General features: G+C 33.7%; 1 protein-coding gene across 1 annotated transcript in view; it reads left to right on the plus strand.

Annotated features, from left to right (window-relative positions):
• Positions 1–14,384, plus strand: part of LOC124536402 — a 167,769-nt gene that overhangs the window by 126,336 nt on the left and 27,049 nt on the right. The window contains exons 8-9 of the mRNA XM_047112933.1: positions 8,339–8,447; positions 9,749–9,971. Coding sequence (XP_046968889.1) covers positions 8,339–8,447; positions 9,749–9,971 — 332 coding nt within the window. The remainder of the gene's footprint in view (positions 1–8,338; positions 8,448–9,748; positions 9,972–14,384) is intronic.

Raw genomic sequence — 14,384 nt, forward strand, 5'->3', positions numbered from 1 at the left:
GCAGTACCAGTCGCCACAGAGAGGAAGTGGCGGGAGTCTCACAATAAAGTGTCGATAACCGAATCAATAATTCTACTAATAAATGTTATTTCAAAAGTATTTAAATATTAAACACGTAATAAATATTATTATTTCAATTCAAATTATATAAGTATATTTAAAAAATCATAACACTTGGTTATATTAAAAGTGGACCAGGATTTTTTATGACCATAAAACAGTTATTATTGTCAGTTTAAATTGTGATATTCCCTGTAATATTTTCAACCGACAAAGCGACATCAATAGTTTAACTTTAAAATATGACGTCTAAACACATTTCATAACTCGTATATATCTTAACTCCGTAATGTGCTAAGTAACCGAACGTTCGAAGCCCTCCACTGGAGATAGTTGGCACAAACTATGCTCAGCAGGCGGGCTAGATTTATAGTTTGCAATATTTCACGAATATGCTACACGCTAATGTGTGTAGACTTTGGCAATATATTTAGCTTCGTTTTAATATCTGCGAAGAAAAATTGCGTTTAGTTATTATGCGAAGTGTTTGTAGCAAAAGCCATTAAATGTTAAGTGTTTACCACTGCCCAACACCTTACATCACCAATCCATCACTGAACTTGTGAAATAAGATGGTATGACCCTTGTGCCTGTAGTTTGGAATGTAGATTAGAATCAGAATGTAGAATAGGATTTTAATACAAGCATTTTTTTGTCGTACCAGACACTCATTACCTATCCCAACACTATACAGCAATATATAAGTGGTATTTTGGTGATGGAATATGGTACGGAATAAAACGATTTTTATTCTGGTTTGAAAAGTTTGACTGGGTCAGTGTAACTAATAATTACACGTTAAGCAAATAAACTAAATTTGCGGGTAGTTAGTAATCTGAGCCCGGGTTCGAACCTGCAGTCTTTGATCACATTCCATCCCAACTCTTCTTACATAATATTATCGTCAGTAGAAAGGAAAAAAGCTAAAGCGCCAATTTGGTAAATGAGATTTAAAGTTAAGATTAAAACTTTAACTTCCTTTTCCGAATGAATGACTTTTTTACTTTCAAATATAAAATCATACCAAAATCTTCGAATCGACAGTTACAATATTGAATGAAATGTAGGGTTCCAAAAGTCGATCCACTGAAAAGAACCGACAAGAAACGAGTTCCGGTCGTAAGTTATTGTTTTAATACATTTTACATAAAACTGAAACACAATTGTACATTTATAAAGTGTTATTTCAAACAGACTTCGCTGATATCTTGGCAGAAATGTCGAAGAATCATGTAACATGTCGGTGAGTCAGCGTTCCCAGAAAGTCACTTGATTCGTGTCATGGGAAAAACGTCTCGATAAAATGCTCGTATTTTAAACCTGCATTGCGATTCTGCTTCACGATAAGAAATCACTTCGCAACTCGCTCGTATTATATTGAAAACTGACTTAAAATTACATGCCAATTTGTTATTTTTCTTTTATGTTATAGGTTGCCGGACGAGCATATGGGCCATCTGATGGTAAGCGGTCACCATTACCCATAGACAATGACGCTGTAAGAAATATTAACTATTCCTTACATCGTCAATGTGCCACCAACCTTGGGAACTAAGATGTTATGTCCTTTGTGCCTGTAATTACACTGGCTCACTCACCCTTCAAACCGAAACACAACGATACTGAGTACTGTTATTTGGCGGTAGAATAAATGATGAGTGGGTGGTATCTACCCAGACGGGCTAATTATAATTTTAACCCATAAATTATATAATTATTATAGTCAATGTCGTCGTTAGTATATATTTCAAGCTCGTTTTCTGCGGTGAGTTTCGAGTTTCTTGTTACAGAATAGACTTTAGATTTGTTTATATTGAGATATCATATTAGAAATATTCGACTTGAATAATATGTTTAATGAGATCTTATCTTAAGTAATAACAGAAATTATTACAGTAAAGATTCGTAAAAATATGATCAAAATAATTGCCTATATGTATATGTTACAATGGGGCAAAGATCTTTAAAGAAAAACGTATTAATTTTATTATATCACGCTGGTTAAGTAATTTAATTAACAATAGTGTATCTGACAAGAGCCGAGATCGCCCTGTGATTAGAAAACGTGCATCTTAACCGATGATTTCGGCTTCAAACCCAGGCAAGCACCACTGAAAATTAATGCTTAATTTGAGTTTGTATTTCATTTCGTGCTCAGCGGTGAAGGAAAAAATCGTGAGGAAAGCTGCTTGTGTCTAATTTCTTCGAAATTCTTCCACATGTGTATTCCATCAACCCGCATTGGAACAGCTTGGTGGAGTATCTTCTAAGCCTTCTCCTCAAAGGGACAACAGGCCTAGCCGTGAGAAATTTACAGGCTGTTAACGCTAACATTAATGTATATGCCAAAATTTTATTTTTGTATAAATAACGTTTGTCTAACGTTTCATAAAAGCTCGCTCAATTTTATTTCTCATTTAAATGGTAATACGTTTCATCGCGATGACTTGTTTGAATTCTCGTATGATATTCAAGATGCTCCGAGTGTGTAGGAGTTTGATAGAATGCATGAATATTTCATAACTTGGGAATTCGAATTGTTATTTCCCTATAAGCTATGTATCTGTTTTTCAATCAGCTGGCTAAATCGTAAACGAATCGTTCTATTTTTATATACTTTATATTTATACCATTACATTTTTTTTTTACATCATTAGCCTGTAAGGAGGTCTGGAACATATTCCATCAGGCTACTGTATGCGGGTTGATGGATAAACATTCGAATTTCGTGGAAATTAGTCACATATAGGTTTTCTCGCAATGTTTTCCTTCAACACCGAGCACGAGATGAATCATTAACACAAATAAAGCACATGAAAAATCAGTGTTGCTTGAACCCGTAATCGTCGGTGAAGATGCACGCGTTCTAACCACTTATCATACCGATGGTAGATAAAATTAATCCTTTAACATAATTTAATCTTATCAAAATCAAAAATCAAAATAAACTTTATTCAAGTAGGCTTTTATAAGCACTTTTGAATCGTCATTTTACAATTAAGTGAAGCTACCACCGGTTCGGAAAGTAGATTCTACCGAGAAGAACCGGCAAGAAACTCAGTAGTTACTCTTTTTTAACATTTAAAAAATACAACATTAAAAAATAATAACTTAAACATTCAAAGTCTGTATTATTTAATGTTATAAATGTAAAATTAACTCTGTCTGTCTGTCTGTCTGTCTGTCTGTCTGCCTGTCTGCCTGTCTGCCTGTCTGTCTGTAGCCCTTTCACGACCAAAGTACTGAACCGAATTGGTTGAAATTTGGTATGAAGCGAACTTGAAAACCAAGAAAGAACTTAGGCTACTTTTTTGCCTGACACATGACTACCAACAAGAAAGCCACGAAGCGAAGCCACGTGCCACTAGTCGTTTCTTATATGTATGAGTTAATAAAAAAAACAAATGAAAATCACTTTTGAGCTCTTCACACATCAATATCACGCAAACACACCCACCTGTTTTTAAAACAGTCATTGTACTGGTGGGTTCATTAATCTTCTAATACCTATAATTTATTCTACGTTTCCTTTTCATTTCTATTTAATCACTGTTATTTTTATTTCAAGATAATACAAGAACAAGATAAATTGCTATATTTTTCTTTAGTATTAAATATTTTACTCGACCTTATTCTTTTATTTGTATCCCTTCGCCCGAAACCACATTTGTCATAATATGTCCTGCGTAGTTGATTAATCTTCCTTGTGATTGGCGGCCGTGCCTGAAAACGTTAAGGATGTATTATTTATGTAGGTACACTAGTGGGTCTCCCTTAAGACGTCGAGTTTATTAAAAAGATTTTTAAGAATTTTGAAACCTATAGCAACCTAATTTTTTTTTTTTTTGTTTATAAAGCCGCAAAACGCTCTCCAACTGGTCGGTAACTTTCTAATGCTAATAAGTTTTGATAATCTTAAATATTTGTTAAATTACAATTTTTGTAAATTGCAATCCAAAAGTCTTCATTATTTTTCTGCTTATCGTACAGTCATTTGGTCGAAAAAATAGAGGTTACCTGGATAGTTTTCCGGGAGTTTTGATAATTGGTAATTTTGTAGATTTTGACCTGCCTTTTCCGAATTTTAACTTTGCCACCTCGTCCGCCGAAACTATTGGTTTTAGGAAAAAAAGGTTATGACATAAATTGTAGAAAATTTTCTCTTCTATTATTTTGTATAGATATGTTTTTCTTTTAAAATGCGTCGGAAAGGATTTATTATCAAAAAACTGCTTTTAGGCACAATTTTTGCAATATGGCTGCGAGAGCGGCAAAATTACAAGGTAGCAAAGTTAAAATTCGGTAAGAGCACGTAAAAATATATGAAATTACCAATTTTCAAAACTCCCGGAAAACTTTCCAAGTAAAAGTACCAAATGACTGTACTATTATGGATGGAAGCTCTTCAAAATGGGACGATAACAAATTTCTATGTCCAGCTATCGTCCCATAATCATTGGGACAAAAATCGGCTTACGATATTAACATATAAGATACGCTATGGGCTGCTATAAGGATGAATATATCATGGCTCAGCATTTTTGCCGTAATATGTCGATTTCCTGATAACACTTCTCACTGCAATGCACCAGATGGGTTTTAAATAAAACTTAAGGAATGGAAAAAGTTAAAAACAGATCATTTACATATTGAACGCGCTATGCTGGGAAGTTTGTTCGCGCGTACTCTAAAAGAAACGTTTGTACGACTATCTCTAGGGTTTTCTTTGATTTTTCAGTATAAATATATTTTATACATTCGTTTAGAAACAACTGCGGCCTGCGAGTTTTACTGAACCTACCGATATTGGCTTCAGTTTGCTCTGTATAGACAGTAAACTAGAGCGCTACTTCTAATACTTCATTTTGGTTTTCGGCTTCTAGGTATATGTAACGAATAGTTTTTACATCAGTAACCGATCGTTTTTGAATTAATCGAGCCGCCATTATCATAGTCTCTGCTATTTTTCCTCACCCTTTCTGAAATCACTTTTACATAATTGCAATTAACAATGATTTTCGTAATTTTGTTCACTTTTCTCGTTTGCTTTATGTCATCTTGAATCCAAATTCTCACAATGTTTTCCTTCACCGCCAACGGTAGAAGGAAAACATTGTGAGAAAATATGTCCAATCTCAATTAAATTCTGCCACATGTGATTCTATTGGAGCAGCTTGTTGGAATATGCTCTTAACCTTCCCCCCAAAGGAAGGGGAGGCTTTAACCCAACAATAGGAAATTTACAAGTTGTTACTATTATCTATTATATACTAATATTACAAAAACGAAAGTAACTCTTTCTGTCTGTCTGTCCAATTGTAAAATTTTGATGAAATTTGATTTAAATCAAGCTTAAACCTTACGGACATAGCCTGCCTTTTCATGTTTTAGTATTGAAGATTAACATCAACATCTGTTGAAGAATCCCAAAATGCAAGCGTAACCGCGGGTAACAGTTATTATATAAAGACGACCTCCGTGGTCAAGTGCTGTGTATACCGGTTTTCATGGGTACGCCACTCTGAGGTCCCGGTTTCGATTCCCGGCCTAGTCAATGTAGAAGATTTATTAGTTTTCTATGATGTATTGGACCTGGTTGTTTGTGGTACCTTCGTTACTTCTGACTTTCCATCAGGCATTTTAAGTTGTTTGTACTATTTCCTCTCCTAACCTTATGGGATGGCAAATCTGACACAACCTGATAGAGTTCAAACGCAGGACCAAGGATTACACGTGCTTCCTGAGTCTCGGGAGCCACTTCTAACTTCAAACTGAACTGCTACAGAAAAACGCCTGGATCTGCACCCATTAGACCAACTTTTATAAATGTTTACGAAAACAAAAGTTCAACCTCAGTTTAACCATTTGTCGTACAGCTACGTTTATCGCAGACTAAATGTACGTTATAAAATAAATAGAATACACTCCATCGAAGCAAAACCATGATAAATTGTTCAACTTTCGTACATTATAAATCACGGTAACATTTCACTTTGTTCTAGAAAGCAAAATTCATGGCATAGTTTTGTACACCGTTAATATTAGTTTATATTTTTAGCTAACACACATGTTTTGCATAAGCCAACAAAACGTACCTAACGACTGCAATGAATAAAAGATTTTTCAATTTGACAAATTGCCGTGCGTTCGTTTTCATTAAAACTGTTACTGTTTAAACATTCAATATTTGCCTTTGTTTAATAAAAAATAGTACAAACAACGCTCGCTTTCCAAATAATTATCAATATTAAGCGTCAAACAGGTGTTAGGGGAGTAAAGGCATACCAAGGGGATGGGATCGCACCTGTGGCATTTACATCACATCACAACTTTACGACAACCCAATTGTAATTACACATTGTATATATATACATATAAGTGTGTACCTTTATGTGTGTGTATATGTGTGTGTGTGAGTGTGGTGTTGCTCGTCTTGTGTATGTATTCCGTATAAACACATATTTATTTAAGTCCAGTGTTATTGAACTTGCTAAGTCATTCAATGATTCAAATATATTCTAAAGTGTCTTAATATTTGATAATTGCATTAACATATAACAGTCAATCTTTTTTAATAGTTTTAAATTGCTTGATTTCTAAAATACTTATATTTATATCATCAGCGATAAGATTGTCTGGACACCTTCAATTTATTGAAGTTATTGCATCCTGTAACAATAAAAGCTTCACATAAAACCAAATCTTAAACGATTCGGACAAGAGGAAATCGGAATGCCAGAATCAGGATAGACTTTACTTGGTGGTATTGATATTCTTTCACCAAACAGCATCACTCAATACTATTGTAACTATATAGTTATGTGTATGTAGAGTACAGGCATAAGGGACATAACATCTTAATTCGTAAGTTTCGTGGCGCATTGGCGGTGTAAAGAATGCTTAATATTTCAGAATCATTGTCTTTGACCTCTTACCATCAGGTACTCCGTTTGCTTATTCATTTTCTTAAACAAAAAAGACTATGTAATTAAGTGTAATAATAAAGCAAGAAGCTCATAAAGGTCAGTCTGATCATAGACTCCAAATGCTGAATTTAAAAGAAAGCGCTCACCAAATCGATAGTGAAATTGACTCCATAATCAATTTTCTTATAAATTATTTATAACTTGCACTCATTATTGATTCTGAATTTTCCGTTTCCATATGTATTTAAATGTAATTTGAAATTAATTTATATTTAAGGCACCAGATGCTTTCATTTTTGTATTCGACTTCTACGTATGAGGTTTTTGGTTTGATATAAAAGTATATAAATATATATGTATACTCAGTTCCAATCATCAACAACAACAACAACAACAGCCTGTAAATTCCTACTGCTGGGCTAAAGGCCTCCTCTCCCTTTAAGGAGAAGGTTTTTGAAACATATTCCACTACGCTGTTCCAGCGCGGGTTGGTGGAATGCACATGTGGCAGAATTTCTATGGAATTTGTCAAATATGCACGTGATGAATTATAAAGACAATTAAGCACATGAAACAGAGTGTTTGCCTGGGTTTGAACCCGCAATCATCGGTTAAGATGCAAGCGTTCTAACAACTGGGCCATCTCGACTCTCTGTTCCAATCATAAGCGAGGAAAGCCAAATAAACAAAAGTTGACAGCGAATTGACGTGATATTATTGGTCGAGATTAATCTTTGATATTTGCTATAGATTTGCGAAAAAGTGGCGTCTTGAACGTCGACGAAACTGTTATCGGAATATTGGAAGTAAACGTAAAGTGAATATAAGTTAAGTTAAGTTAAGTGGAGTAGTGTCATTTCTAAAGATAATTTAATCATAAACTTTTTAATAATATATCGGCTATATTGTGCATTGAAATACGTGTTTGAATTTAACAAAAAATATATATTATTGTAGCCTAAATTACTCCCTATTATATCAGTTATCTGCCAGTGAAAGTCCCGTCAAAATCTGTCCAGCCGATTCAGAGATTAACCGGAAGAAACAGACAGACAAAATTTGTAAAAAAAAATTTATTTGCTATATGTACCATGTATACATATGCATTGAGTAAAAAAGGGATATTTTAATATTACAAACAGACATTCTAATTTTATTATATATATAAATTTTGTTCTTTACTCCTACGATTGGAATTCAAATCCGGCTCGAAGGACCATAAAATCTATTCATTTGATTGGTCCGTTGCTGTGTGGAAGATGAAAAAGCTGTTTCCTATAAAATATTAAGTAGGTTTCTTATTGTTTCCGAACTAAAGTAATACCATACTAACTATTTATTTATGATTGCAGTTGCAGTTACGACTTCCTGGAGATTATCGAGTCGGGTCTGGAGAATGCGACGGATTTGGGACCCGAGGAGTGGATTTCGCATGAACATGGCTTCGGCTCTGAAAATGAGGTACAGTTTGAGATGGCCCAGTGGTTAGAACGCGTGCATATTAACCTGTGATTTCGGGTTCATACCCACGCAAGCACCACTACATATATGGGGTTAATTTGTGTTTATAATTCATCTCGTGCTCGGCGGTGAAAGAAAACATCCTGAGGAAACCTGCATGTGTCTAATTTCATCAAAATTCTGCCACATTTGCATTCCACCAACCAACATTGAAACAGCGTGGTGGAGTATGTTCCAAGCCCTCTCCTTAATGGGAGAGGAGGCCTTAGACCAGAAGTGGGAAGTTTACAGGCTGTTACTTTTATTTTGTCAATTTTTTTTTCAAATACTATACTGTAAAATACTACTGAAATTACACGATTGGTATTTTAATTAAAATAACGGTAGGTACACGCTATCCATCTCAAAGAAAAATTAGATTATTGATGAAATTGATATTTTAATTAAATGTATAATTAACTAAGATTAGGTTCAATGAATATTTACTTAATTAAATTTGAAAATGATTGATATACAATACACAGCGTAAATTTGTGTCTGACAAAATCATAGTATACTTTATTCAAGTAGGCTTTTACAAGAACTTTAATTATCATTTTCCAAACTATAATGAATGAAGCAATCAATACATTATATAAGGTATATCCTGTCAACCAGTATTACCTCCATGAATTTTTATCATCTGAATAATATTGTATTGTATAATATGCTCTTTTATTAATTTTTTTTATACAAATGATTTAAATTTATTGCCCAAGAAGGACTTATTACGGAGTCGGAAATTGGCATTACAAGCTTATCCTAATTTAGTACAAAGAATAAACATAGTTGAGTTACTAACATAACATTATACTCTCGTCGATAATAAATATTTTAAATTCACTTTACGAACTAGGCACAAATCAAATCAAATATATTTATTATTAATGTATCAAATAGCATACGTCAAATAACCTCTGTACCCATAAACTAGGAGCCCTGTATCTTAGGCAGAATTTATTTATTATATTATTATTTGCAAGTAAAATCTACACTTGTAGTAACATAGTATTAGTTATACGTTATAAAGGTGTTTTTAGTTAAAGTCTGATGTCTTTCCTTCAATTTTATTTTCATGCTAATCGTAATAAGTCAAAGTATTATAATAATAATATTTATTTGCCAATAACAGTAATACAGAAAATAAATGACACATACAGAGTACTTAGAAAAAAGTCAAAGTATTCTTTAACCATAATAACCTCCAAACATTAATAGTTAATAGGTTGATATTATATTAAAGTTTCTTATTATAATATTAGGTGTGGGAAGAGTTGGAAACACTTCTGTCCGAGTCGGATGCGGTGAGCGCGGGGTGGTCGCGCGACACACACGCGGCGCGCACTCGTCGTCTCTGCGGCGACTGGAGCGGGAAATTGAAGCTCTTGCGGTACCAGTCACGCGGAAACTCTCTGCGTCTGCGGTTCCGATCTGACCACTCCCGACACTACGCTGGATACCGCGTTAAACTTACCTTAACGGATAGTAAGTATTGGTTTTTATTTGTGGAAACTTGAATTAACATTCACATATACATAAAAAAAGGGTACCATTGAAAACCAGCATTAGGTGTCCACACCTATGAATTGCTGAATGGTATACCTATTTGGGACACGTCACGTATATTGTAGTTGTTCTTGTTCTTTATTTTTTTTATTGTTCATTTTATTTCTTTTTTTATTGTGTAAATGATAAGTTATTAGTACTTAAGTTTTTTTTATTATTATTATTATTTTTACTTTTTATTTTGTACCAATTGTCATCTTGTCCCAAATAAAAGTGTTCTTTCTTTCTTTCTTTCTTTCTTTATACATTATATACGCAACGGCTGGTGATGAGGTTTTTTTTAATAGATAGAGTGATTCGAGATGAAGTTATAATATATTGATTATTGTCCATGCATAGTTTAGAAACACTGATACACTCAAATTAAGCTTTGATACTTTTAGTCTTTAAGAAGTTTCAAAGTGTAAAAAGACACTGGGAATTATCGATGATATTCAAATATTTTTTTTATATAAATCGAATGTCATCTATATATTCTGACATGAGTAGGTATATAATAACAAACGGTCCTTTACTTATATATGTTGATAAATAAAAATATTGACGGCGGCATAGAATATTTTTATAAATATTTAGCGTGAACATAGTTTTATCGATAAAAACTAATTTTTCTGTGTCAATGTGTATAAAGCCCCGGGGTTGAATATTTGATAACATGTCAAAAATAATTTTAAACCGTTCGAAGTTTTAACAACCAATCAGGACAAAGCTCAGTGCATGCTACACATGGATCATTATAAAGGATTGTGTATAGAAATCCAAAAAAATATGTTTATATTTAATTATATCACTCCTATGAAGTAACATTGTATAAAAACCTGTATGTATCGAAAGACATTCAGAGAAATATCATCACCGTTAAACACCCATGCTAGACATAGGTCTCCTCCCAAAGATCGGCACAACTACCGTTCTCGTGCAGCCCGCAACCAGCGGCTTCACCATTTCATGGGACCGCCTTATGAGGAGCCTACCCACATATATACAGAAACATAAATTCAACATACTCTCCTCAACGTCATTACAATTTAACCCTAAATATTATAAAAGAAATCTGTTCAACGTGACTCGAAAATACTTTTATTTTTTTCTCATACATTACATTTTTAACTCAAATAAGGCTTCATATACAATAAGTAAGAACCTTCACTTGAGTCCATTACATTGATTCCGATTTTGATTCGATGAACTTATTTAAACTTGTACAAAGTGACTTCATAACTATTCCACTTGATGTCTCAAAAGACATCTGTTGCTTGCAATAATATTTCACCGACATCATATTCCGTATAAAATGGTCGCGTGAAGAACAATGTTTTTCAATTCAAACTACGACTTCGGTTCCGACGGAACGAGTTCTGAATGAAACTTCACCGTACGGAACAAGTACGGAAGTCGCCGCGTCCACTACGGCGTGAACTAAAACCAACTCTATACAATCAACAATAGAATTCTAATTCGCTTGTCTCGCAAGCAAATAACTTTGTTTTACACGTGGAACTTTTCCACAGCTAACTAGCCTAGTTCGAATAGAGCTCAAATTCGTTAGTTTCGGCGTTTCTAATTGCAAAATTTGAGTCTTGAATCGAGTATCGTAGTGCATTGGAATAAGGCATGATATCGTTTGGTAAATAAGTTGATTAAGTTAGCGGTGCGATGCTTTTAATTAACTGCACAGCGCTTATTTCTCATAATTTTTAATGACGCAATGAGGATTCTTGTTCCTGCTCGATTAGTTCTGTGTGCAGTTTTTATTTAGAGCAACGAGAGCAGAACGATAATTATCGCCACTGGCTCAATGGCATAAAGGCTGCTAAAGCTATTTAAGTCACGGGTTCAATTGTGATACTTAAGGATAAATAAACAAATAAATATAAGATAAATATTGGACATCACATGCATTACTCTGATCCCTATGTAAGTAGCTAAAGCATTTGTGTTATGGAAAATTAAAAGTAACGACGGTACCACAAACACCCAGACCCAAGACAACTGACAAAAATAATTAACTTTTTCTACATCGACTCGGGCGGGAATCTCGAAGTGGCGTACCCATGAATACCAGTATACATACTATTCGACCACGGAGGTCATCGACACTTAGGCTTTATATCTTAGCTTCGATATTTCAATTGAAAACAAGGATAGAAATATAAAAAAAATATTCGGGACTAACTTGTTCGACACAACCTAGTACCTGTATCTTAAAAGATAATTATTGTGTGACATTTTAAAGGTTTTATTTATTTATAGGTACTTCTATACGTAATTAAATTAAATACAGAGCTAATTATAGTACTTAAAATATATTATTAACAAAATTTTGTTTATGAAATGAACTTCGATTCGAGTAACTAATGAAAAATGTTTTAAATCTGACCTACGAAAACAGCTGCTTTCATTCGACGAGGACAAGCAAAAAACTTCACTACCTCGTTAACTCGTTCATTCATCCATTCATTCGCAAGCTTCAAGCGAAAGAATTTTTATCACGAAAATTTCAACCTGTACTCCAATTTAGCGCTTAAAGCGCTGCGTCCGTTATTAAATAACTCAAGAAGCGCTGAATGAATGGTTCCAGTTCATCGCTGTAATAGATGCTTGACATTGGACCTCTCAATGCAGCATTAAATTGCTTTTGTGTAATACGATTTTGATGTGTCAGTTATTACATAATATGCAATTGTACATATTATAAAAGAACCTAAATGATTCAATTTTAAAGTAATTTTATGTCCTTTTAAAATTCAATGAAATGTGTGTAGTTCGTGTGTGATTAATGCGTCGACCACTGAATTAAATTCCAATATGGTACTTTATGATAATATCCGCCTTACTGATTTTTTCCATGGAATTCTCAATGAGGACTAGACTAGTACCGCCACAAGTGTGTTTTTTTTTAAATTCTCATAATCAAATGGAATACAATTCTAAATGATCGGAATTAATATAGTTGCGTGACGTAGTTCCAGTTTGAAGGGTGAGTGAGCCGGTGGAACAAAAGGCACAGGATAAGATCTTAGATTGGTGGAGCAATGGCGATGTAAGAAATGTTTAATATTTTTAAAGCACCATTGTCTATGGTCGAAGTTGATCACTTACCATCAGATGGCCTATATACTCATAAAAAAATACATGGTTAATTCATAGCTTCAGATTTTTCAATATAAATTGTAAAAATAACTAAAAACGGTACGAATAACAATATTTCTCTCTAAAAGCTTTGGGACGATATGACAAACCAAGGGTCTTTCCAGTAATATCTCTCAATGACCCTCAGTGCAAAACTCAAGTGGTGCTTGCCAGACTTTTGGAAGTCATGACCAATTTAATTTCATAAACTTTATAAGAAAAGTTTAAGGTAAAGTGTTATAAATGGTTCGAAAGATAAGACGACAATTTGATAATCGGCGTATTATTATTTAATTCACGCTTTGAAATAGCGCTTCAATCCTTAAGAGATTTTTGCCCATGGAACTCTCGTGTTTGTTGGTAGGACTTTATGTAAATCGATCAAAATAAAAACTAAAATACACATAATTCAAGTAAGCTTTTACAAACAAAGTCAAAGGTAATCATTGTATATTTAATGTAAAATTCGTTAAATACCCCTTCGTCGTATATTCCACGGTAATCATTGAAGGGCGAGTGAGATAGTCTAGTACAGGCATATCTCTAAACTGAAAATCAAAGAAAAACATATTTTCTAGGGCTCGTGAATGTACACTACCAACTTTCCAACTTCAGTCTCCCCCTGATAATTTTGTTGATAGAAAAAGCCAATAAATACTACCTCAATACAAACTAATCAGTAGACCAATGAGACTTTTCAGAGACCATATCGTCATATAATGATCGTACTATACTTAAGGAATATCCCAAACAATAAAAACGTAGGCATTGCTTTTAGTTTGACTTGAATGTGATTGAAGGATCCATGGCATTTGAATAATAAATTCTTATCCAAATATTTTGATATTATTCTTCATTCAGCATCCGTAGATTGTAATCCAGAGCCCGACACGAGATATGCGTATAAGTGTATTTACATTTCTGTTATTATGGTAATGTGGAAGCCGTCGTATTGTTGTTCTCAAAGTATTCGCTTTGATAACATTTCGGTTCTTGGTTCCTTTATCTCGGGAATGTTTTTTAGATTCTTTGTCCACCTTTTACTTTTTTGCCTTTCAATGTTTATTAAAAAATCTTTCGAGATATTTGTGGTTTTACTTGATATCAAATACGTTCTAAAAACAAACGTATACATACGTTTCATACGATCATACATACGATCCAATGACATACCCGTTTTGTCCCAATATTAATTTAAAA

Source organism: Vanessa cardui, chromosome 16 (genome assembly GCF_905220365.1).
Source record: "Vanessa cardui chromosome 16, ilVanCard2.1, whole genome shotgun sequence".
Classification (NCBI taxonomy): Eukaryota; Metazoa; Arthropoda; class Insecta; order Lepidoptera; family Nymphalidae; genus Vanessa; species Vanessa cardui.